Source organism: Curcuma longa, chromosome 1, assembly GCF_044706935.1.
Source record: "Curcuma longa cultivar G26 ecotype Majalengka, Jawa Barat chromosome 1, ITB_CL_G26_1.1, whole genome shotgun sequence".
Lineage (NCBI taxonomy): Eukaryota > Viridiplantae > Streptophyta > Magnoliopsida > Zingiberales > Zingiberaceae > Curcuma > Curcuma longa.
This window is the reverse complement of record NC_133861.1, coordinates 9,917,292-9,943,811: the sequence shown is the minus strand read 5'-3', so window position 1 is coordinate 9,943,811 and position 26,520 is coordinate 9,917,292. Positions and strand designations below refer to the sequence as shown.

The 26,520-nt window shown below is 34.5% G+C and overlaps 2 protein-coding genes across 2 annotated transcripts; one reads left to right on the top strand and one right to left on the bottom strand.

Annotated features, from left to right (window-relative positions):
* Positions 1-200: 200 nt before the first annotated feature.
* LOC141837864 (serine/threonine protein phosphatase 2A 55 kDa regulatory subunit B beta isoform-like) lies at positions 201-18,099 on the bottom strand. The gene is made up of 14 exons (XM_074725265.1): positions 17,626-18,099; positions 15,791-15,894; positions 15,615-15,710; positions 15,409-15,528; positions 12,952-13,143; positions 12,611-12,702; positions 5,758-5,876; positions 4,768-4,891; positions 4,513-4,636; positions 2,105-2,173; positions 1,904-1,995; positions 1,744-1,821; positions 907-971; positions 201-828 (listed from the first exon to the last, which is right to left on the bottom strand). The coding sequence occupies exons 1-14, from the start codon at positions 17,747-17,749 to the stop codon at positions 695-697; spliced, it is 1,533 nt and encodes a 510-aa protein (XP_074581366.1). The 5' UTR covers positions 17,750-18,099; the 3' UTR covers positions 201-694.
* Positions 18,100-22,592: 4,493 nt separating this feature from the next.
* On the top strand, positions 22,593-23,063 carry LOC141847150 (uncharacterized). Its single transcript, XM_074735163.1, has one exon. It carries the CDS (start codon positions 22,611-22,613, stop codon positions 23,061-23,063), a length of 453 nt encoding a protein of 150 aa, XP_074591264.1. The 5' UTR covers positions 22,593-22,610.
* Positions 23,064-26,520: the final 3,457 nt, after the last annotated feature.

Genomic DNA, 26,520 nt, shown 5'->3' with positions numbered 1-26,520 from the left:
AAAACAGATGGCCAAAGATATATCAACCAGCAATAGTGTAAATGTGTAATGTAAAAGGAGATTAATGAAATTTGTACTGAAATCACAAACAACGAACACCCCCTGGCTAATATCATAAGAGGTACAAACAGTGGAAATGAAATTACATCAGAAATAAAACACGAGAACCGGAAGGCATCAAGACCAACTTATTTGACAGCTTAAAAAATTTAATATCAATGACCATCGAGATTACATTGCCTGAACAATTTCTAAACTGAAAACATACTATATTCCAAAGATAAAAAAGCTGAAGGATTTCCGTGTATAATATTATATGCGAACGCTTTGCAAGAGAAGAACTTCCCCAAGCTCTGGTATATATGTCCAACAAGTACAGATGCCCTGACATCCAGATGCAGAACAACCCCTGCTTTGAGACATGAAAACACCTGCAATAGGTGCAGCAATCTACAAGGGTGCCATCAAACATTAGTGAAGGTCTTCAATCTCTCCCACAAAATTAATCAGAAGACGCTTCCATGGAAAGTAGAATGTCTATTGAACCTGGGTAGCAAATTTTTTACCACACTTGAGCATGCAAAAAATCACATGCTCCCACACCTAGCTCATTGAACATCAAAAGCTAAGTGCCTCGAGGAACAAATCAAAACAAAAAAATTGCAAAAAATGAAAGCTTCCGTTCCTAGTATCTTCATGCATAATACATGTACAAACTGTTCATAGCAGCACAAGCAATAAAATTTTCTGTTGGGTGCCATGCTAAATGGAGTAATTTGGATGTGAAATCATACGAATTCCCGTTAGAGTCTGAAGAACTTTCTGCTCCTGTGGCATTTAAGATCACATAAGATGGCATAGAACAAAAGACTGCTGGGAGAAAAATATAGTTTAGAGATCCCAAACCTCGTCTAACACCACGTGTGAAGCTGCTCATAGATCTTGCAGACTTTGAGTTCTGCACTTGCAGCCTATAGTCACATGAAAAGAAGTCAAACTGTACCTGATGCTTCAATAATAAAGCAAGACAAACTAATATAGCCCAGTGAAAACTTAATTCCATTCACATATTTCTAATAAATTACAGTAGAGGCACAAATGTCATAACGTCCATTAAATATCAACTTCTGAAGGAGAGAAGGGGAGACAATAGTCTGCTGGTTCAACTGCTGAAAATGTGCCAAAACCAAGTTCCATTAGGCAAAACTTTCTTGACTTATTTCCTTGCTCGGTAACAGACAATGAGTCAAGAAAATAGTCTGCTGGTTCACATGAAGAATCAAGACAGTTGAAGAATAAACAAAATATCACCTTGCTTGGTAACAGACAATAAGTGCCTCAACAAATAATAGCACTCGTCAAATCTTTGTGATTGGCTATATGATGTTACCAAAATCAATAACAGAAACAAAGATCTCCAATCTGGAAGGAAACCATAACATCCAAAGTATCTAAAAGGATTTAAAGGAGAAAAAAATCCCCGCAAATTAGTAGGTGGTTATAACTGAGGGACTGGTCATCAAGTCAATCGAATTCCACAACCTTACTTGCGTTATGAACATATACAAATGAATGTCATCAGCATGATAAACTTATTTCTTTATACAAGTTCAAAGAAGACGGCCCTTTTATATTGCATTCTGAGGTTGTTACTTTCTATGTCCATATATTGCTAAATAGACATTTTCTGGAGGGCATAATGAGAGAACAGAGGAATTTCTTTTAGTTTTATGGCCACTGTACCTCATTGGATTTTTACTGGCTTCCAAAGTGGTTGCTTCATTGCTGCCAGGAACACAACCAAATACACAAAAAAGATTGCTGCAGTTCACCAATGATATAAAATATCAGAAATACGCCAGAAGAATGCAGTACCATCACTACAATACCTGCTGGATTATACCTGTAACTTCCAGTCGTGACATGCAACCCATCACCACTAAGGGAGCAATCAAATTTGTCAAAGATTGAATCACTTTCATAAAGATCACAAAGCTGCAGAGAAGCGCAAACTATAGTCACTAGAACTGTTCCATCATAGTATAGAGCCAATAATATTAATTCGATCAGAGAAAATGTAGAATACTTAAAACCAAGCATTTACCCTAGGTCTTAAATGCTCATGGACCTGAAAAGTTGCAACAGGACCAGATTCCATGTTTATGTCCCACAGCTGTTGAACAAACAACAAAAAACACATAAGAAACAAGTTTATACAAAAAGAATTAATTTTTATATTTAAATGTCAAGAGTTCAATTCTTCACATGTGCTTTCTTTTATAATTTATTATCACTGATGAGCTAATTCATTTGCTTTCCTATTTATGTCTTCATAGGCCTTGATTTATTATCACATGTGCATATGAATATTACCTTGATTTTTAATTATGTTTTTTGTTATATTTCTAATGGATCAACTTTCTTCTTGAAAAATCATCACTGAATCATATTATTCATAGGCTTTCAAAAGCTATGCTGATAGTATTGTTGTTTTATATATATATTTTCTTGTATTATCATTATTTTGACATACACAATAACATAAAGCCAAGAGAGGAAATTCAACTATTAACAAATTAAGGTCCTATAATTTTACATTAAAATCAGTAAAACTAACTTCAACTTACAAATCAACCAATAGAAAATATTTAGGCTATCGTGACAAGAGAACATTATTTGTTTTCACTGTAATAAATTAATTGTTGCTTGAATTACAAAAAGAATATTAAGTAGTTACATTATATGCATTTCCAAGGCTTGATCTAAGAGATGTTCATGAATTTCACCCCACTAAACTTCAAGGACATGATCGAGTTTGAACATGGCTCAATTTAACTTACAATGAAAATACAAACACTTAAACCCACACCCACACCCACACCCACATGAGTATTATCCATCTAGGCTTGGTCATAGCTTCAAGTAGATCTTTATAATAATTTTTATAAAATTTATTTCTAGATGATGTTGTGCTAATTCATGTGCGTAATTTAATTTAATTCAAGCTTTGAATTGTGGAGAAAATGTAGTTTCAGTAGAATAGTTATGATGGATATTATGAAATCTTTGTATGAGCTTTTAGATATCTTGAATTTATTATTCAAGGATATTGATGAAGATTAATTAATAAGTTAAAGAATGACTAGTCAAAATGGAGAGACTTCTAGATCTTGTGTGATTATTATATCCCTATTAGGCTCAATGGGACGTTTAATAACAATGTGATTTGATCCATCATACTTTATATATCATGTTGGGTTGTCAGAAAATAACACGTTGATTCTTATATCTCCATTAGCCTCAAAGGAAAGTATAATAACAATGTGCTTTTATCCATCATACTTTTATAGATCAAAGGAGGAAAAAAACATGTTGAAAAGTAAAAGTAGCAAAAATAAAATACTAGATGGATTTGTAGAATTACTAGAAAAGATAAAATGAAAAATATACATATTAATATTTGAGAGTAATTAAATATTAGCTTCAATAAAGGATAATATTAAGAGGAAATAAGTTGAGATGGTATAGAGTATATTTAAAAAGAAGGATTGGATCATTTAACATAGAAGGCATAGGTAGAAGGGCAAAACAATATTAATTAATATAATAAAAAAGTAATTTATTTGAGTATCACTAGTGATATTGTTATGCATAAATCTCCATTAACAGAGGGATAAATTCGTCAAGTTGACTCCAAACACTTGAGTGATAGGCAACTTTAAGGTACGAAGACAAGAAGAAGAGTAGAGGGGAGAGCAGCACAACGTGGAGATGGCCTAGAGAATTATTAGAAGACAGAAAAGGGTGCCATTACTGCAAACAGTTGAACAAACATGCTCAATAATAAGATGATCATTATAAGCAAATTGATAGTTATAAGCAAATTCTTTCAACAGATTATCTGCATCTACTTGTTACTTTGAGCAATTGATACTGAATTTAGAAGAATAAAACAGAACAGATTCAAACATATATATTAAAGATAATATACTTGAGGAAAAGTTAATATTTCAATCTAGCTTAAAAATAGTGGATTGATTAGCATGAGAATGCAGGCTCTAGGTTCTTCATATAGTATGGTAAAAGCATGAACTGTACAACAGGAATGTGTGTGTACGATATTGGTTTCAATTATAAGAATTTCTTTTGGCATAAACTCAGAGGCCTTTGCCAATTCTACAGATAATGGTGCAGAATTAATCACAGATGACACAAGTGCATCCTGATGCAATTTGGAGTATCTACCTAGGAAAATATGAGAAGTGCCAATGTCTAGTACAGACACAACAAGGATTTCAAGTATTGTTGTTTGAAATAACCAAAATTCAATTAATATATACACATTAAGTACTTAATCTAGTATGTCATGTCTACTGTAGTAGTGACTATCAGTGAGTAGATTTTATCCCACTCCAAGTAGCAAACCAACTGACACTAACCTGTGCTTCCATGATATTGCACAAATGTGCTGATAAAGGGGAAAATGAAAAGAAGTGAGAATAAGACAGCAACCTTAAGAGTCATATAATCACGACTAAGGAGATGTCTTCCATCTTTTGCAAATTTAATATCTGAAATTGACGTAATGATCTCTGTAAAAAATGATCTTGAACCAGGAGCTTCACGTTCCTCAAATCTGTTGGTAAAGTATCTTATTATCCATACCAGATAACTTCAAGAAGTTGAGATAAAATCTACTTAGTGAGTAGCACATGATTTTCCTCAAGTCATTCTCACATCAATAGAATAAGGAAAGGAATTTCTTACATCTTAGAATGATTGTCACATAAAGAAGATTGTCGCAAGTCTATAAGCCGGACTGAGCCCTTTGAACTACTATAAGCCAGCAAGTTACAGTGGGTTGGATGGAACTCAGCAGATGTGATCACCTCTAATAGAATGTACCATTTCAAAAAACATCATAACTCAGAAAAAAAATTTTTAGTAAGCTGTGAATATAAAGTTTTCTAAATGTAGGCTGTGAATATATACATATGAATTATCAGATAGAACAGTATATGCACATGTAGAAGGATTGTAGAAGAAATAGTACAGGAATAGCTAGGATATCTAGTAAGCTGAGTATCACGGATCATACAATGTGCCCTCAAGAAAAGTCATAAACTAAAGGATCTGGTATAACCAACCATTTTTTTCCCAATGACTTCACAAAGCGATCCAGAAAAAAAATTGAAGTTAAAATAGGCTCCCTAATTCTCACTAGAGAATGGATAAGTCTGATTGTGCAGTTTTATTGTGATATTCCTATTGCATTATTGCATATCAAAGAGCCACCAATCAACAACCCAACAAATATGCTTATTTATCAGGATAAAAACACAAATAAAAAAGACTAATTAGAAATTAATTGTCAGGCAGAGGCAAATTCTATTTGGACAGACTAATTCCTCAAAGCAAGTCATACCTTAGACTAAGAATGCCATTGGGGACTTGAAATCTTAGGACAGACTAATCTGCTTCCTGGAACAAAGTTGGTGGTTGCCAGTGTATTGGTAGTGTTGCAGTGTTTATGGAGATTCTTAACCATGTCATCCAATGAACTTCTGAAGATCAAAGGAATGGATACCTAGTTGGGTCTATTAAAATCACCTACTGAATAAAAACTCAAGGCAATTAATATTGCATCTTAAGTAGGCAGAATGTGCTAAAAATTACAAAAATGACTAACACACTTAGAGTGCCTGATCAAAGTTTTAAAGCAAAGAATTAATTTAACTTCCAATTAAGAGGTGATACCAGTTAGATCCTCCATATTTGCAGGTTTCACATCAACAATATTAAAACTCTGATTGTTAATTTCCAAATTCCAAAGGTTTATTCGCAGATCATCAGCTGATATGAACGTCTCACAATCACTGAGTTGAAAAGAAAATAAATATCAGTTTCAACAAAGCTCAAATGACAAGTAGATGTAAACATATTTGCAGACATATAATAATATTGCAGTATGCAAGATTAAGACAATTATTAAAGCATGTTACTGAAAAGTCCCACATATTCTTATAAAGTAAGATAAATCCTCCAGATCCTAAGAAAATAAGATTTTTTTTTAACAACTACAGTACAGTAAAAATACTTTTTAGGAGAAGCACAAAAGATAGCATCCATAAATAAACCTCACACAAAGGTTTAACCAAATTAATACACAAGCCACAGCCCACAAGTGTTCATACCTCCTAAAATAACAACCTTTCTGAAGTAGTCAATCATAATCCACCAATTTACATATGATATATGCTAAAAAACTATATAGCATGCTAGAGTGCTCCTGACCTGCAATGGTCAAGCTGACCCAATCTTTTTCAGAACCTTCAAGAAGCTCATAATGCTGTTCCTGTTATCTAGTCTCTTCATCACACCCCTCCTGACTTCTAAGACTATCAAAGTCTGATGATTACTGCAGCCACCTTAGTCAGCTGGACTATGGCTAGTCTGACCTTGGTCCATATTTAGAGAAGATCTAATCAGCCTATAATAAAGGTTCAACTTCACACCAAGAATCAAACAGTGGAGAAGGTTATCAGATGCTAGGTACTCTGTTATAACTTAAACCCCAGGCTGAAGGGCAAAGCTTGCAGTGATGGATATTCTCATCACCCACACAAAAGCAAAGTAACCATTGTTCATGATTAATTGTTTTTATCTTGAAATGGATGTGAATTAAGTGATATCCAATGGGTTAGCAAATCTTCTTCGTAATCATCTTGAACAAGGATTACACATACAACATCTGCAAGTTCAAAATTTAAAATGCTTACTAAAACAATGAATGGTTCCAAGGAGCCAATTTGAATGCCACTTTTCTTTGTCCTCTTGTTCATCAAAATGAGGCAAATGCTGGAGCATTAGCCTAGATTTGAAGTGTCAGAATGGCTCCAAGACAAAGAAAAGAAAATTAAAGTTTTATAAGACATGAGACCACTTCTCATTCCTAACATACTCCGCTTGGTTAGTCTTCAAATGCTTTGATGATGTCTTTGTGTTGTCGCAGAGTGCTCTCCCCCCAACTTGCCCCTAATGTGGAAGCTCCTTCCATCAAACAAGGTATTCCGGTTCAGTAGCTCTAGTAAGAAGAGTCTTCTTGCGAGTTACTACTATCTCCTCTGCTCTTCGATTTACAACTTGGGTAGTAGCGAATGGCACAAGATGTTGCACCCTTCTTCCTGCAAGTCGGCATAGCAGGGCTTCAGACAGCTCACAAGGAATACTGCATGGGATTGGGAATCCTTTTAGCAGTTGCAACTTATAAGCAACCTCCCCAACCTTCTTGGTGCTTGCAAAGAAACCTTTGTAATCATGCACTAAACCCTTGTGAATGTTTGATGTGTGCTAACCGCAAGTGCACGGTCATCGTCAAGTAGTAAAATTATCATCCTCAGGGACAATGAAGATGAGTATTAGTTTGCGAGCAATGGGATAATTGATATGAAGCAATTGCATTAAGAAAACAAAATTAAAAGACGGGAAGAAAATCAGTAGTTCATTGAGATAATTTTAGGACTTCAGTTTCACCACGACGATCATTGATAATGTAGTTATAAATCTCTCTTTTACTTCAATGTCAATCAAGCTTGAAGGTGGTCTATCCTAAGGTACTCAATGCTCCCTTTTGAGAATACACCAGTGCATCTACTCTAACGCAACCCCCAACTTTCGTGGTAGCCAAACTAAGATAGACACTTTATGCTATGTGATAGTCAATGGTACCCTTGAGAGAGTTTGAACTATTTTCCCGAACAACTCCTCAAGTCAAGTTATTATAAGTCCAAGATCGGAATTCACCTTTCAATTCTTCTTCCTCACCCCAAGATCTATGCTAAGGTCCATTAGAACATATTAGCATGTTATGCATAATAACAACTAAATCAAGGATTAACACATCATGCGATAAAAGAGATAAATAACAACATATAATTATCAAATCAACATTGGATTACTTTCTAATTTTAGGAGACTACTCTATCACGATGGAGAAACAAGCCAAAAGACATGATCAAAAGCATTCTACAACTCGAAATAAAGAGAAGTGTAAGAAGAACTCAGTTTGTAGATGTCGATGACGCATTAAGATGATCTCAACGTGCTCCTTGACGACTAAAATCTCTCACTCCTTGGATCTCTTCGAAGACGACTCTCTTTTGGGGTCGCCTGTCATGACAACCCCACGATCGGGAAAGGGGAGATCCCCTTAATCCCTCGATGCCTTCTAGCCGCCACCCCTTGCCTAGGTTTAGAGTCTTGACAGGGTTTCCTAAAAAGTAGGATAGCCCCAATATAAATTCCTAAAAAGTCAGGACAGCTAACTAAATTTCCTAAAAAAAAGAAAAACTAACATAATTTCCTAAAAATAAAGGGAGCTAACAAAACTTCCAAAAATTAGGGAAGGCTTGATAGAATTTTCTAAAAATAAGAGGAATGTCATCTTGAAGCACTATGGTCGTGGCAAGCACCATGACCTGATCATGGTAGGCTCTAGATGCTTTCTCATAAGAAGTCAGAGGGGAACACAATCATAGTAGGTGTCACGGCCTGGCCATGTTTCCTGCTGAAAGTCTCGATCGTTGTTCCGATGTCGAATCTTCACCCATAGGTGGTCCATGATCGTGACAAGTGCCACGGGCAAGCTATGGACCATGTTGAATTGTCACTCCAATGGCTTTTCGTCTTCAAACGAGCTCCAAAGTCAAGATCTTCGCATCTTATCATCAAATATAACAAAGAGCATTCATCCAAACTAAAAATATAGAAATTAATGCAAAAGATAAAGTTAAACTAAATAATGTCATATATGACAGTAAATGCATGCTAAATACGAACAAAAACATATACATGATTCACACAAATAAATGTTGCTTTCAAACATCTTGAAAGGAGTAGGTTGGAGCTTCATTAGGACTTTATCCCCAATATTAAAGCTCACATGTTTCCTTTCCGAATCTATCCACCTTTTCATCTTCCTAACTGCCCATTCCAAGTAGAATTTGCAATCTATTGATTCTTTTGTCATTCCTTTGCCATCAAATATGCAACACCACCATTTCAACAATAGCCAGACGCCAGTTGCCAATGGGTGACGATGTTCAGTTGCCACCCATTCACAATTTTGATTGCACTCTTGTTGGTCATTGAGCTCTTCTACAAGTTATAAGAGAATCGAGCCATGTCAATCAACTTCACCCAATCCCTTTGGTTGGCTACCACAAAGCGATTGAGATAATGTTCGAAAAGTTCATTGAACCACTCTATTTCCCCATAAGTTTAAAGATGTAAATTTATGGAGAAGTACAATCTCATCAACAACTTAAAAAGTTGTTCATGACTTTTCTTGAGTCTTTGGATGATGATACCGTAAGACACCCCAATATTTGACAATGTGCCTCATCACAAGGTTTGTGTCACCTCTAATGTCAAATAGTGAGTGGAAATTGCAATGAATATTGCATACTTAGAGAATCAATCAACCACTACTAGAATTGAACCAAGCTCTCTAACTTTAGGAAGATTCAATATAAAATCCAAGAAGATGCTTTATCATGGTTCGGATGGCTAGCATTGACACTAGAAGCCCTGCTGGCTTTCGGCTTGCTAACATTTCTTACAAATAGATTAAGCAAATCTTAATGTATTATTCAACATCATTCTCCATGTTTGGCCAGAAAAATGCATTCGTACAATAGCAGCTTTGGTTGAAGCTTCGTGCATCAGGCTACCCTTTTATCCTCCATCTTTATCCAGAAAAGAGCATTCTATAGCAGCTTAAGTTCCTGTCCATAAGGTTTAAATGGTTCTCATCAAAGCCATGGTAACTTTGGAACATAGACTTGATTTCCTTTGGCATAGATAAGTTCCACTTGGAACTAAAATCTTGGAGTTTTGCTATCTTTAATCACTTTCAATGGTGTCTCATCTTGTCGCTCACTTTGTATTTTCAATCAAATGTTGTCCATAAAGTGGGTTTGTAATGGACTAAGATTGTTCTGAGTGTCTTATAAAGTAGGATTGTACTTGACTAACATTATTGCAGCTGTCATGTCTCCTAGAAGAGATCCAATCTTGAGACTGAGAGCATCGATGGCAACAATTGTTTGTCTCAGCTTGTGCTCTATTGGCATATCAAATTCAGTAAGGAAACTTTATTAACAAGCTTATTTTGGAGGCAATCACTTCTTAGCTTGGAAATAGAAAAATGTAACTTTATCGATGTTGACTACAAAATGACACCTAGCAAATAATGCTTCCAAACTCATAGACAATGGACTATTGTCATCATTTCCTTCTCGTGCACAAGATATCTTTATTTCATATCATTGAGCTTCTCACTCTCATATGCAACTGAGTATCCATCCTAGATAAGTATCCCTCTAATGGTGAAGTCAGAGGCACAAATGGGAAGTGTAAAGGGTGTTTGGGAAATTTAAGCATTGATTCATCAACAAAGCTTGCTCAGTACTACGAACAAGTACATAGTGGTGACATATATCCTCTGCTCCTTAGCAAGTGATAGATTGGAAAAATTGTTCTACATTGAATAAGAAGTTTGTGATTTCTTTGAAGCTAAAAAAGTTCTTATTCAACCCAAACCCAAACCCAACATCCAATCCAACCCAGAAAACCCCAACCCCAACCCGAAAACCCTCAACTCTAACCCGATATTTTTTGGGTCGACTCGGGCCAGGTTGACGGATCAAGTTCATTTTGACACCCCTATTGAGATACGAGCTTGTGCACGATAACCATGATGAGGTTAGGATTTCCTCTTCTTTTTTCTCTTCCTCTGATCTTATTTTCTCCTCTCCAATTCCTTCCTCTTCCCATCAATAACTTCAGCACCATATTTCTGCATTAGGAACATGGCACTGAAACATCTCATTTTGATTAGGGATCAAAGCCCCAGATCGAAGTGAAATTTCAAACCTTCTATCAATGTCAGAACCACTGCAGCCAAAGCACTACGATCTAATGATAATTAAAAAGAGAAAAAATAATAATAACTCCAACTATCCTAAATGTAAACCATCAGCTCAAATAAATATTCATCTATTTCCAATAGCACAATGCAAACAATCAGAAAGGAGTTCCAATTGTTTTGACTGAATGAATTCTAATCATATATCCATTACTTTTTTACCATGCAATAACAAAGATAATGAATTAGATACATCACAAAGAGGTTAATCTGCCACTAATGAGCCTATTGTGTAAATCAAGATCAATAGAAGCAAATATGATCAAAATTGACACCTAAATGTCTTAACAAAGCATTCTCGATTCCTCATACATGTTTTTTCCATCCTCCTCACAAAAATGTATGATGCGGTCATCCAAGCATGACAAAAGTTGAATGTAAATGCAACACAAATTCTAGCTCTTGCAAGACAAACCATTCAATCAAGACATCCATTATGTCTTCATTGGCACATTAACAGCTAGCTTAGGCACCACAGTAGCAGTGAAGAGTAATGTGATGGGCGCATCCTTAATAATTATATTGAATCTAATAATTTTTCAATCTTTATTGATGCATCATAATAGTAGTTGGGTTTAATATACATATGCTGTTAGTCCACCATAAACAAAGAAATTATGCATGAAAATATTTTATTGGGGGTGGTCTAGGAGCCTTGTAGACCAAGTTGCAACCCCCCCCCCCCCCCCCCCCCCCCCTCTCTATATAAAAAAATGCAGCCTGGTACACGAAGCTCTCGCCAATGCGGAGTCTCGAGGAAGGATCGGACCACATTGGATCTAATGTACGCAACCTTACCCTACATTGCAAGAGGTTGTTTCTGCAATCCGTGACCACAAGATCACACGGCAACAACTTTACCATTGCACCCCCCTTTACAATAATAATATCAAACAAGTTCACTCCCAAATTTCTTCTTCCAAGAAAACCTCAATTCACTTCTCTTGAGAGACCTTTTGGTATTTGACTCTCCTCGATCAACCAAATATTAGTTATCCTCATGCATTGGTATTTGATCGTGTCTCTAGTAATTGGTATCAATGTCATTGCATGGATGAGTTACCTAAAGCCCTAAAAATCATTAAAATGCAACTCCTCAATGAGCTCCATTAAAGTTGTGTGACCTAATGAGACCATAAATACCCTTGTGAAGGACAAAACTATAATGGGCAAAAATAACACCTAAAGCAATAATTCAATGGGCATTGATAATTTCAAAACAAATGGCCACAAAGGGGGCTCGTTGAAGGGTTTTAATCCGCAATTATAAGGTGCATGGATCCATGTGGCTTTTTACTAGTCAAAGCCCCCCTCCCCTCTAAAGATGCTATTGGTAAAGGGGGAAAAGTCAATATTACATCAATAGCTCAGATATTGAGACAGCCAAAACCAACCAATTTATGATCAATTTTAGTGGTTGATATCACATTGAGTAAAAAAGAAAAAAACTATCTACAGAAGCATGTTTATATTTTTCATGCTAAAAGGATGAGCAGCCCAAAAGAAAAACATAACTAATTGAGTAAAGGAAGATCAAAAGAGCTTTGTCATAAAGAAACTAAACACAAAAAAAATAGAGTGAGTGAAAATTGGACGAGGATAATTAAAAGATGCATGATTCACCTGTTAGTTGAGATGGAATTTATGTGATAATCATGGGCATGAGCATATATCCTTCGGCATTTAGGAATAAGGCTTGTCTCTTGACTCATCACCTATATGTACATACAAAGATACATACTAAACATCTATTACAACTTGTAAAACAGAATGCAGACAAGTTTAAGAAGCAAAATCTGTGAAAGGTTGCAGATTGCATGAGCCAAAGGTGAATGCAAAAGGGTGTGTTAGTATAGCTATAAGTGCAAGGTAAATTTGTTCAATGGATGAACTCCCTTTGTATATTTTAATGCATCTAGGTTGTAAATCATATTTTGCAAATTCAATAGGATAAGTACAAGTACCACTGGAAGACGAAGCAACGAAGAGCCCCCAGGAGGGATGGAAAACTCATTGCTCAAGTGACTGTGGGGTCTTTCTGCATAAGCACCATCCGGAACAAATCTTGTAGCGGTTATACTTGAGCTAGCAATGCTCCCATTTTCTGAAGTATCTATATTGGTTTCAGAAAACTTCTTCACTTTCTTTTCTTGCACCTATATAGTTTCAAGAAGTAACAATTAATACAGCTGTCTAAAACATACAATTTCAAGTTCCATTATGAAATTAAGAAAAATCATCTCATTTTCTTTGAAATTTTACAACAATTCACTGAAAATTGAAATCATATGCAAGTTCTAACTAAAACCACGCGTTTGAATTTCTTCTCATACTTGCATGTAATTTTGGAGCAATAAAAAACTAATGCTTTTGCTAACCTAGATAAAAGCACATATTTAACACTTCTACTAGTTAAAAAAATACTTTAAATAGTCAATGTTATTAAGAAAAAGAACCATATATCATCTAATATACAATAAGAACCTACTTCAAGGGCCCAACAAATGAAGTCTGGATAAAATAGTGGAATTAAGGATACAGTGGGTGTGCATTTAAAGATTAGTCCAAGAAGAAAATTCAATTAGACCACATAACATGTATGTAATGCATGGCTAAGTAACCATAGAAAGAATAGTAAACATCCTGCATATTACTAAATTTTTTATAATGCTGACACTTAAGCAGGCCTTGTTCAATAACATGACCACCATGCATCACTGATGGAATGCTCTACTACCACGTAATTATGCCAATAGAACCATTGTAGGATCAAAGGATGATAGGCAATGGTCAAAGCCTACAACATCTATATATACACGTCTGAAGGGTAGTATCGAACGGTCTCCCAATATCTTGATCTTCAGTGCCTCCAGCTTAGGGTGAATGATATAAAGGAAGACACTGATGAGGAGCTTGCCAAAGTGATCTTGCAGTAACATTTGAGGTGAAAGATGTCTATAAAATCGACTGAAAAAGCCTCGAAGACAATGTGAGTGGTCATCTTAGTGTCATGTTGTCACTATTGAAAGAGATTATCAATCACATCATACACCTGAAAGATTTCAACCTTATACAAATCCTGAGATAATAGTCATGAGTAATAACAAAATGTTCTCATAACACTAGGATTGATAGTCCAACAAAGAAGAAGGATAAACATGTGCATTAATTTGCTCCCATGAGACTTAATTAGATTCAAGAATCTCAACAACGTACATGGTGAGAAGATCCAAAATACCTTGGCCCATGAACCAATCTTGAATTGCAGTGAACCATAAAGTATAGTTCCTCTTATTCAACTTCTTTATGGTAATCATCATGGACCCAAGAAACCCAGAAACTGGAAAAAGGACACACATGAAAGCCGTAATTGAGAAATCCGACATTTGAATTAAAGATAGATCTTGATGAAGGTGTCTTTATACCATGGGTCATGAAGAGAAGTCATTGCCCTTAGCGGTATTTGGAGATCCTAATCACTATTGTGAAGAATAGATGACAAATGAAGAGCAATTATGGAGAAATGCTGCTTGCGGTGTGAGAATAACCATATCCACGTAGTGCAGAGGTGCTTCAAGATCGCTGAATGACAAAGTAGTCTAGGTGGTTTGGCAGCAAATTAATCTAGGGAAGATGACTGATTTGCAGAAGGTTGTGTCCATCACTTGACACCCACAAAGGTGATGTCGCACACATACAGACACGTCAAATTAAATGCTTGTGGAGCTAATGTTGCCGAACAGAGATGCTTGCATGGGAATTGCTCCAAGGTGTGCTAAAGGATTGCTTAGGCATCACTGTCACTAGTAAAAGATGCCAAACATCACACAACTCACAATATGGAGAGTGAACGGCGCCCCTCTAAAACTATGAAAAGGTAAATGGAAAAGCTATTAGAGATTTTCCCCTAGGTACTCCTCTCTACCCTACACTTTTTGTTATAGTAAATTTGCAATTCATCCCTTAACATATATGGTGTTTATAAAAGGGTCTCTAAGCTACCTTTGCAGCTCAGTGAAGTTTTTATGTACTCTTAATATTGCACATGCAAAGTTGAAATGTCATGATAGCAAAGTTGAAATGTCATGATAACAAATTATTTGCTTTTATCATCTTTGATTATGCTAGCATATGTAATCCTAGATAGAACTCTGAAATTACTGGTCACCATCAGAATGAATCCAATAATGCCAAAAAAATTATATGAAAAACCACAAAATATATATGATAAGCCACTATAGATTGATAAAGATAAACAGAAAATGTCTCTTATGAAAAGAAAACAAAAAATATGTGCAATCAAAAAGCTAACAATCACACAACTTCTTACATTAGCTAGATTTAAAATTAGAAGGAAAAAAGGGTATTGTACACGATTGAACAAAAAGCATGACAATCTCCTGGAAAAGAAAAGGTCTTACTTTCCAGTACTTAATAGTCTTGTGATTCGTAGAAAGAAGGAAAAGAGAATTATTGACTGTCTGACACCATTTGATCTTATTAATCTTCTCCTCTATTTCCAAGCTTTTAAGATAATCAAACTGCAGCATAATATGAAAAGAAATATATCAGATTTCTACTACATATCATGATACATTGTAGATAGTTGTTATTTAGAACAAAGTACTTCAGGCTCATGGCTTTGGAACTCAGTCTTGTAGCAGAACTCAGGGTGCCTAGTAATTGGACAATCTTGCTTCTCCAAGTCCTTTCGGAAACCATGCTGTAAATCAAAATGAAAAATGTGGAAAGTGAAACAGGACAACAAAAAAACACAAACAAGAAGTTCAAAGATATGCATACGTGTCTAACATCTGTCCTTTCAAACAAAACAACACGCCCTCCTCGATCACCAGTGGCAAGATGATCTCCAGACTTGTCAAATTCAATCGCTGAAATAATATCAACTGCAACGAAACAGATATTAAGAATGTTAGCAACTCACAGGATCTGAAGAATATAAGATTAGATATGCAACTTCACTATGAAAACAGTTTTAAAAAGTCATAAACTTTGTCACTACACAGAAATAGAATGTGAAGTCATGACCAAATTATTGGATATGGTCAATTTTTTTTAGCAGCGAAGGAAATGGGATAGAACAGTTCTTTATGTATGGGCAACTATACCATTGGTACCTAAGCTCATGCCAGCCATCTTATGTCAGATAAAGGGCAGCCCAGTGCACGAAGTTCCTGCCAGTGCAAGGTCTTAGGGAAGGGTCAGACCACATTGGGTCTATTGTACACAGTCTTACCTTGCATTTTGCAAGAGATTATTTCCGCAACTCAAACCTGATGACCTCAAGGTCACATGACAACAATTTTACCATTGCGCCAAGACTTCCCTTCAGCCATCTTATGTCAGATATGAGAAAGAAATCTTAAAGAGGAACTTGAAGCAAAACTCAACATCAGTCATAATACAGGTGTCTAGTAGTAGTTGACTACGGTGACGGTAACAGAAGTAACCGAAGAGTGTTGAGATCATATAGATATTTACTACCATTATTGAGAAGATAAGTAAAAAACTAAAGGGGCAGCTGCCAGATGCTAGTACATAAATATTTTGGATGTGAAAATGCTGGGAGAAAACTGATTAATGATTATTTATGTTCCATCTGAACATTAGTCACAATCGTCATAAACAACAACTATTCATATCAACCAATGCTTAACAAATCCTAAAACAATTGATTTGCAAGGAAATTGAACCTGCATCAAAAGCTTAGAAAAATGAAAACAAAAATTGTAACATATACTAGTAATAAAAAAAGTGATGACTCAAACTAAACTAAGTAGTTCATTATTTAAGAAACATGCCCACGAGTTAAACTGCATTACTTTTGAATGAAAATGGAAAAGAAGTGAAGCATTTCACCTAAAGCGTAAAGGAAGTGAAGTATTTCACCTAAGGGAGTGAAGAAGGAAACAAAATCATAGATGCACTGATGAAAGTAATATCTGGAGAAAACAAACATTCCTCATAAACATTGATGTCAATCTTCTTATGATGACAAGGGCATTCCTCTTACTCTTCATGACCAAAAGATAAATAAGTGGCTTCACAGGACATCCCCCAACTCCATTGTATCAGCTCCAACTCGGACATATCAGATAAGTGGTGAGAAAATGTTTTTAACAGAGATGGAAAACTTAGAAGGGGTATTCTGAGCTGGTTAAAGAACTCAATATATCAGTAGCTGATAGCTAACTGAAGAATGCGACTAGCATCGCTGGTATGCAAGAATTAGCAAGTCAGCCAACGCTTCCACAATGTATCATCGAGTGTATGAATGAGTTATTTATTTCTCCAGAAAATAATTGCAAAACAAACGGCTAAGCAGTTCACAATCACAAATAACAAAGTGGAAACGAAAAAACTTGTAGAGTAGGACCGTATCTTGCAGTAGTTTCACAATTAATATGATTTTATACTCCAGAGAAGGAAACAAGTTCCACTTTTTCGTTCAGAAAAGGAAGGAGATACAGCCGTAGAATCCAACTCTATATAATTAGTAGCAAATATATGGCTAAACTAGTGGAAGGTAAATTGTCAGCTCCAGCGGACATAAAGTCCCCAAGAAACCCTAACCTCGTCTATGAGCACCAAGAACCAACCTAAGTAGGAAATCATACCTTCCTGGACCTCCTCGCCTGCCGCCCTCTCCCCAAAAACCTGCGAGAATTTCCATTCCAGCAGTGGCGGAATGGAAGACTCCGCCGCCGTTGTCCCAGCGTCCACGTCGCAGCTACCCTTCATCTCAGGACCAGATTTCCCGAGGGATCGGCTCTCGCTATCCCCGCGTCATCAGCGATCGGGCCAGTTCGATTCGTCCAAATCAAACTGCCTTTCCCAAGCGGGGACTAGGATGACGATGGAAGAGGGTGAGAAGATTTTTGGGATAAACGCGAGCAAATCCGTTAGCTCCCTCGCGCTGCTGTCGCCCTTGTAATTTCGCCCTAACAAGGTCAAACTATGCATTACCATTATTCGCCATCTCTCTCGCTTTCTCTAGCGAATAGCAATCAATCATTCCGTTCCCAGGGCAAATAAGCCTCCTAATAAAGAAACAGGTGTGCAAGTGCCACAGCCCATTTTAATTTGGGTAAATTTCGAATTACACCCTCAAACTTATTATAATATCACTCACTCAAAAATTTGTGTGTCTGTACCAATTTTAATCAAAATTACAACAAAAATTATAAATAAATAAAGATATATATATATATATAGATAATTGCGAATCATACTAAATTTATGAAACCATCTCATGCACTCTGATTTTAACTTGATAGTTTAGTTTAAATTAGAGTATAATGTTATTATAAAAACTTACAATTATCTCCACAAATATCATAATGTTCTTATAAAAAATTGTTATCTTGACCAGCTGGATTTGCCAAGCCATTCGATAGATTCACTTTTGACTCTTTTGGTTCGTTCATCCAATCTCATTTGTCGATATGTTTGTTTGTCTTGATCTAACCCATTGGACATGCTTGATTTTACGCATCTGAATCCAATTTATCTATTGGCTCAATTAATGGATTAATTCTTTAATTAGATTCCTTTCGCTTGTAAATCTTGACTAATCTGTTTAGCTTGTATCTATCTTGTCACTTTCGAATGATCCACACCCGATCAATTTACTTTGCTAAAACCTTTTATGAAGAAACAAAAAATAATATCTACAGGTAAACAGACATTCTTGGTACATTCAAGGTGATCAGGGGCGGATCCAGGATTTCATATTTGGGGGGGTCATATAATGAAAACGATATACTCATTTGCACAAAAGAATTGACCAAAGATACATATCAAGGACCTAAGTACAAACTTAATCACTTAAATAATTATATAAAAAAATAAAGAATAACTAAATTAACATTTATAATCCTTAGCACAAAAATCTAACATAGCATAATATAATCATTACATAAAATACAATGGAATTAGATTACTACTTTGTGCTATATATCTCATGAAAGTATGAAACATTTGTCGCTTTCATTTTTTTATAATGAATAATGCAACAAGATCTACATCTTCTATTAACATTATCTAAAATAAACAAAAAAGAACAGAAATGCATATTTACCTTCACATCCATTCCATTGATAATATAGTCACTCCATAAAATTTCATGTAATCATATTACTAATTTGTTCTATACATCCCATGAAACATTTGCCACTTTCATGATGCAACAAGATCTAAAAAAAAAAAAATATTAATGCATATTTACCTTCACATCCATTCCACTGATAGCAGCTGAAGCTTCTTCACTAGATGTAAAAGTCACAAAACTAAACCCTCCAGACATTCCTGTGATTAGCATAAGAAATTCTGTGATTAGTATATTTGAACAAAAAAAATAGACCAAGATGTACTAAAAGAACTAGAAAAGCTGAAGTTGTTGCCGCCGCGCTCGACGAAGACACGAAGAAGACGGAGGCGCGATCGGGACCCAACGAAGGCAGACTCGCGATTTCTAGGTTTCCTTATCGGCTTATCGGGTTGGTTTAGGATCCAATAGATCAACAACCCATTAACCCTAAAACCTATTAACCAGCAACCCTAAGGGTTTAATCTAAACACATTAAAGGTTCAACTTGGGCTGGAGGGTCATGGCCCCCCCGGGCCCTAACACATCCGCCCCTGAAGGGGATAGTGTGTTTCTGAAAATTTTAGGATTTTGTCAATAGGATGTTGTTTCTTTGATCTAATTTTCTTCATTATGATCTATAGGTAAACTCCCTCTTACAAAACAGATTAAATTGATTGAAAAGTCATCAAATCCCGAATTAAAAAAGATGGAATATGTTAAAAAAAAATTTGACAAACAAAATTCATTTTGACAAACTCACCAATTTAGCCAAGTTTTTCCAATCTTAGCTTGAATAGTAATGAAGGCATACAAAGATAGTGCTTGTGAATTCTAACTTAAATCTCTTACCTACTCATAGCCTAAAAAAAATATAATCCCAGTTAGTCGCATTGACTCAATCCTTGAGGGAGACCGATCCGGTCCCACAGAAATTTTCCACCGGCCACCAGGGTAAATTGGGAAGCGCACGTAGCGGTCAACCCAGATGGCCAGCATCATTTGATTGCGATTCTCATTTGAAGAAAAATTCTTACAAATACGCCGTAACTGGGGATCGAACCACGGGTACCTGTGTGACAACTTGATTGTCCTACAGTGGCACCATGGCCCCGGGGACACCTACTCATCCCTAAACCCTAAACCCTAAACCCTAAACCCTAAACCCTAGATGAGTAGATCAGCCTTATTGCATCCGCTATTAAATAGTACCTATTCCATCACTATTGTCTTAAAAATTAAATCTAATTTCTCAATTAAACCAATAATGTGAAATTAATATTAAATAATAATCTATTTAAGTAAATAATAATATATTAAATATATAGTATTATCTAATAACTTTGTATTAATAAATGTGATATCGTTTTTGTTAAATATATAAAATTTTGATTTATTATATATTAATAATTTAAAGTATTTTTATCTTTATTGAATAATAACAATAATAATATGATATTGCTAACCTAGTAATAAACAATAATATGTTATAACATGAAATTATTTATAATGCGAATTAATTTGATTATCCATTAAGTAGTAAAAATAAAATAGTAAAAACACAGAGACAAAAGCGAAGCAGCTGAAAACATACACATTGAACTCTGTCAAATTGAGGCGGCCATTTAAGTGTTCCTCTTTCCACCAACGAACTTTTTCATTAGTTGAATTGTAATCTAGAAATATATACTACTGTGATTGATATTGTGCATGTAGGTAATTATTCGGATTTACAAATTTTAACTTTTAATACATATATTTCAGTTATCTAATTAAAATTTTCAGGTGCGCCCCACTTTTGATTATTCTATCATTAAAATTTTATTCTCAAGTTGTTTAATTTACCCTTAATATATAATACATTTTTCTTTTTTGATTTTTAAAATCATCACATCATAAGAAAGATCAAACGGAGTTCCATCATCTATAATCTTTGTCCATTAAGATTCTCGTTGGTGCACAAATAATTAATCTAATTTGATATTCATTCCTCTCTCTACATTATTTAGATTATAATTATATATTGTATCAAAACTAAGAGTCATAAGGTTCCTTGTTTCGACCTTGCTTTATATTTTAAAGCTTGCTTTATAATTATATATTGTATCAAAACTTAATATTTTAAACAATTCAGTATGATATTTAAAGCATGCACCTATCTTGACTAATTAAAGTTATTGACATAAATTTACTTAGTTTTTTTTTCGATGAAAACAAAATGTAATTGATTTTATATGTTTTATCGCTTTTAGAAATAAACTCCATTTGATTGTAAAACACAGTCTTCGTTATGATTGGAGAAAGTGGTGGGGAGAAATTCAATTGCACCGTGTTGGATATTTTCCTCCCAATTTGAACGGATGAAAAAAATGAGTAAAAAAATATCCACGCATAGATGCGTAAATTGGTCTGTCCATTAAATAAATAAATTAATTAAAAATATATAATATATATATTTTAAGAAGTAAACAGGGGAAAAATCTATTATAGAAAATTTTCAATAACTTTTAATTCCGCGCGTACAAGTAAACCGTAAATACGCAGTCGTCGCTCGAGGCGGCGTGCGGTAGCCGTAAGTGGCCGGGAGCAAGTCAATTGCACCGCTTGGATTAGTGAATATTTTCCTTTCAATTTGAACCGATGGAAAAATGAGTAAACAAATATCCACGTATAGATGCGTAACTGGTCTGTCCATTAAATAAATAATAAATAAAAAATATATAATATATGTTTTTAGAAGTGAACAGGAAAAAATTCTATTATAGAAAATTTTCGATAATTTTTAATTCCGTAAGCTAACGGCGTTGACGATTCGTGACACTCTCTTCTTCGGCAAAATAGGGTGGAATCCGCCATGTCACCGTGCCACCTTAGTGGCTCCAGTCCACTATGATTCGTGACACTCTGACCGATTCGATGTCACTCTTACCGAACGTAAGCGTGTTCATGGTAGGTTTCCTAGAAAATGAATCAATCAACCTCTATAAAATCGTCAATGGAGGTTCAGCAAGCATCAAGCACCATATGCCCCGCAATCCTCTGTCACTCCTTCTAAGCTGTGGACTTCAAATGGAGAATGGAACGCTATCAGAAAGCAGCAGCAGCAGCCGCCTGAGGACGAAACTCTTCAGTTTTCTCGCCTTCGTCGCCTTCCTGCTTCTCACGTACACAACCGCCGAATCCGCCTTGGCCTTCACACTCTTCTCCTACGCCGACCTCGTGCTACTCTTCCACTGCCTCAAGGTCTTCGAGCGGTTCGGCCCCGAAGCCACTCCTCGGAAGAAGGAAGGCCTCAAGGCCCTCGTTTGGCTCCTCGCCACCGCTCAAACTCTCGCCTTCACTTGGCGGGTGGCCGCTGCGATTGCAATTCCGATCGCCGTCGCCGTGTGGCTCGTGGCTGGCTTAATCACAATCAGCGGATTTTATTTGATGTTCTTTTTCTCCGAGGCAGAAGTGGTCGGTAGGGGTGCCGTGCCCCACTATCCTCTGTCACTTATTCTGAGCTGTGCACTTCAAATGGAGAATGGAACACTATCAGAAAGCAGCAGCAGCCGCCTGAGGACGAAACTCTTCAGTTTTCTCGCCTTCGTCGCCTTCCTGCTTCTCACGTACACAACCGCCGAATCAGCCTTGGCCTTCACACTCTTCTCCTACGCCGACCTCGTGCTACTCTTCCACTGCCTCAAGGTCTTCGAGCGGCTCGGCCCCGACGCCACTCCTCGGAAGCAGGAAGGCCTCAAGGCCCTCGTTTGGCTCCTCGCCACCGCTCAAACTCTCGCCTTCACTTGGCGGGTGGCCGCTGCGATTGCAATTCCGATCGCTGTCGCTGTGTGGCTCGTGGCTGGCTTAATCACAATCAGCGGATTTTATTTGATGTTCTTTTTCTCCGAGGCAGAAGTGGTCGGTAGGGGTGGCCTCAATTACAGTGCCGTGGTCGACGAAGAGCTCTTTCCAGACGATAACGTATAAAGAGGTTGGGAAATTTTCTTATTCACAGACAGTTCGAAAAGTTACAAATATATATATAAAGCTATAATATCCTCTCAATTCGTAACTTATATTCACATTTCGAAAAGATTATTACAATAAACTATTTCTTTTTCCTTAAGTTGAAGCAGGAATTTGAATGCCCCAGTTTACCTTATTTAATTTTGTGATTTTAATTTCTCTTGTCAATTTATTAATTTTCTAATAATATCACAATCAATTTTAATGCGTTCTGTTTTTTTCTCTCATAAAGAATTGATAACAATGTGTATGGCTGTTTGATTATCATAATATATATAAAATCATTAGTTAAGAATGATTAACCCTTAAATCTCATAATAAATATCTTAATTAACTTGATTATTTTGTAAGTATTTAAGGCCATAAATCTACCTTGATATAATTTTTTTTTTCTAAGAAAAAAAGGTCTCTCCGATCAAAATATAATAATTAGCCATCGATCGCCGTATAATAAAAACTACATCATAAATTTGAATAATATAATGGACAAATCAATAAGTTAAAAATATTAGGTACGTTTAGATGGAGAAGCATGGGTATATTGCAATAGAAAAGTGTCAGTACTTGTCTGCAAAGAGAAGTTGAGAAAATTATTATAAGAAGAAAAAAAGGACTCATGAAAAATAACATATTGAAAAATATATATATATATATATTTGGTCAATATAGGTAAGCAATGATATATGATCCTTCTACAAATTATAGTTATTGTGAATAAAAATCTAATTTATGTATGGAATAGAAGTGTAAGCAAAATATAACAAGACAACTAAATATTAAAAAGAATGTAACAGTAATGAATCTGATTATAAAATTTGTCTGAAGGACATTTAAGGATTAAGTAGTGTGATAAAAAAAATGATCTACGAGATAAACTATTGTGAAAACTAGAGCAGTGTCTATTATATTACAATGTTTTCTTTTTATAAAGTTTTTTTGCTTGACTTTTGAGGGCGAGACTTGGTGGTCGGTAGACAATAAATTTTGTTTTCATCGAAAATAACTAAGCAAATTTATGATGAATGAAAATGTCATAATATAAAAATTCTTAATCAGCTAGTGCAAAATTAAAAGATAACTGTGTAGAGAAAAAATAAAGTTTATGACTCTTAATTTTAATACAACAAATAAGATAAAGAAATATAATCTAAACTATATCGAGTATAAATAATGCAGAGAGAGAGGCATTAATGATCAAGTTGACCATATCAAATTAGGTTATTTGTGCACCAACCAGAATTTGAATGGATATTTCTTAGGATGTGACGATTTTTTAAAAAAATAGCATTATTGAGGATAAATTAACAATTTATGAATTATGAGTAAATTCTTAATAACAGAAGAATCAAAAGTGTCGTGCACGTGAAAATTTTAACTAGACGACTGAGATATATGTATTGAAACTTAAAATTTGTAAATCCGAGTAATCACCCTACATGCTACAGTCACAGTAGTATATTATTTCTACAAGTATATCAAATCTTGCACAAATATTGAGGTGAGAAGATAAAGAAAGAAGAGAACGCAAGAAAATAGCAGAAAGGGGGAAAATATCAAAAGAAGGAAGTTAAGGGGGCGTTTGGTTTAGAATTTTTTTTTATTTTTCAATTTTTATTTTTTATTTTTATTTTTCTATTTTCTGATCTAATTTTTAGAAAACAGAAAATGTATTTGGTATAATATACTGTTTTCTATTTTTTATAAAAGAAAATTATAAAATATGTTTGGTTTATTAATATAAAAAATTATAAATAAAATAAATTTTTTAAATAAAAATATCATATTGTCATGGAAAAGAAAAAATCATACAAAAAGGAGATCAACCATATTAGAAATGGATCAAACCTGACCTTCTAATACAATATTACATAACTTCAATTGTAATATAAAATATAATTGAAATCAAATTAATTAATTCAATAAATTTTAATTTAAATATTTACAAATTAAAAAATGATTTTAAATTTAAAAAAATAAATTTAATAAATTATATTTATTAATTTAGTGAATTATTTTATTAAAATAATTATTTTAATGAATTATTTTATTAATATATATAAATTTTTTAAGTTAAAAAAATAAAATTAATAAATTATATTTATTAATTTAATGAATTATTTTATTAAAATAATTATTTTTAATGAATTATTTTTATTAAAACAAAATTATCAAATTATATTTATTAAAATAAATATAAATTTATCTTAAATTAAAAAAAATAAAATTAAAGAATTATATTTATTAATTTAAAGAATAAAATAATTATTTTATTAATATATAAAAATTTATTTTAAATTAAAAAAATAAAATTAAGGAATTATATTTATTAATTTAATGAATTATTTTAATAAAAATAATTATTTTATTAAAATATATATAAATTTATTTTAAATGTTAAAAGATAAAATTTAAAAAAAAAAGTATATTTATTAATTTAATGAATGAATTTATTAAAATAATTATTTTTAATGAATTATTTTTTAAACATAAAATTATTAAATTATATTTATTAATTTAATGAATTATTTTATTAAAATAATCGTGCAATGTGGAGTCGTGCGATACTGTAGCCGTCTTTTTCAATTTTCTATTTTTCAACTGCAGTTTTCATTCTCTATAGAAAATGATATTTTGTCATTTTCTGTTTTCTTAGAAAATAGCTTCTCATTTTCCAGATAATAAAATTGAAAAACACAAAGCAAACAACAATTTATAGAAAATAAGAAAATGAAAATAAAAAATGACGAAACCAAACGCCTCCTAAGGTTTTTTATTTATTTAATTTTGTGAATATGACAATAATGTGGTTTTGAAATTTGGGCACTTGGATAATTATAAAAAACAGATTTTAATTGAAGGCCTCATAAAAAAACAATAGAATTAGGGTATGAACAGAGATAAAAAATAATAATGAAGTCCAAACTTTTTAATACTGTATACAAATTAAAAATTATTTATCATGTTATTATTTTAAACGTTTATATAAGTTATTTACGATTGTTTATGAAAAACATTGATTGAGATCGATTATAATTAATATCAGAGGCGGTTTTAACTGAAGGGCTCATCGGATTTGTATTAGATTGGATAGATTTTTCAGATCGATACGAGTTCGAATCATGTATATCAGTTTGGAGTGTTCCTTATGGCAATGGGGAACAAAAGGCAAAACCAGAGTTTGGCTTCTATCCGAGAACTCAAAACTGTTGTCGGCGCCCGCGCTTCCAAGTTTATCAGGCACCGTTGTTCTCGGTGGAGGAGGAGCCGCTTCCGATTTTGATCTCGATGTTCTTTGGTTTCTTAGGTTCCGTCGGCTGCATGCTTCTTATCGACCCTGACGGCGAGCACGCCGTCCTGGAAGGTGGCAGAGATGGACTCGAGGTCTGTGTCCTCCGGCGTCGGGAACTTGCGCATGGAT

Bases quoted from the DNA above. Each gene is read 5' to 3' on its own strand.
- LOC141837864 (XM_074725265.1), bottom strand. From the start codon at position 17,749: ATGAAGGGTAGCTGCGACGTGGACGCTGGGACAACGGCGGCGGAGTCT. The intron at 15,711-15,790 runs GTATGCATATCT...TTTGATTTACAG, and splicing joins AAAGGACAGATGTTAGACAC to CATGGTTTCCGAAAGGACTT. The intron at 5,877-12,610 runs GTGAATCATGCA...TTTTCAACTCAG, and splicing joins AATTCCATCTCAACTAACAG to TGATTGTGAGACGTTCATAT.
- LOC141847150 (XM_074735163.1), top strand. From the start codon at position 22,611: ATGGAGAATGGAACACTATCAGAAAGCAGCAGCAGCCGCCTGAGGACG.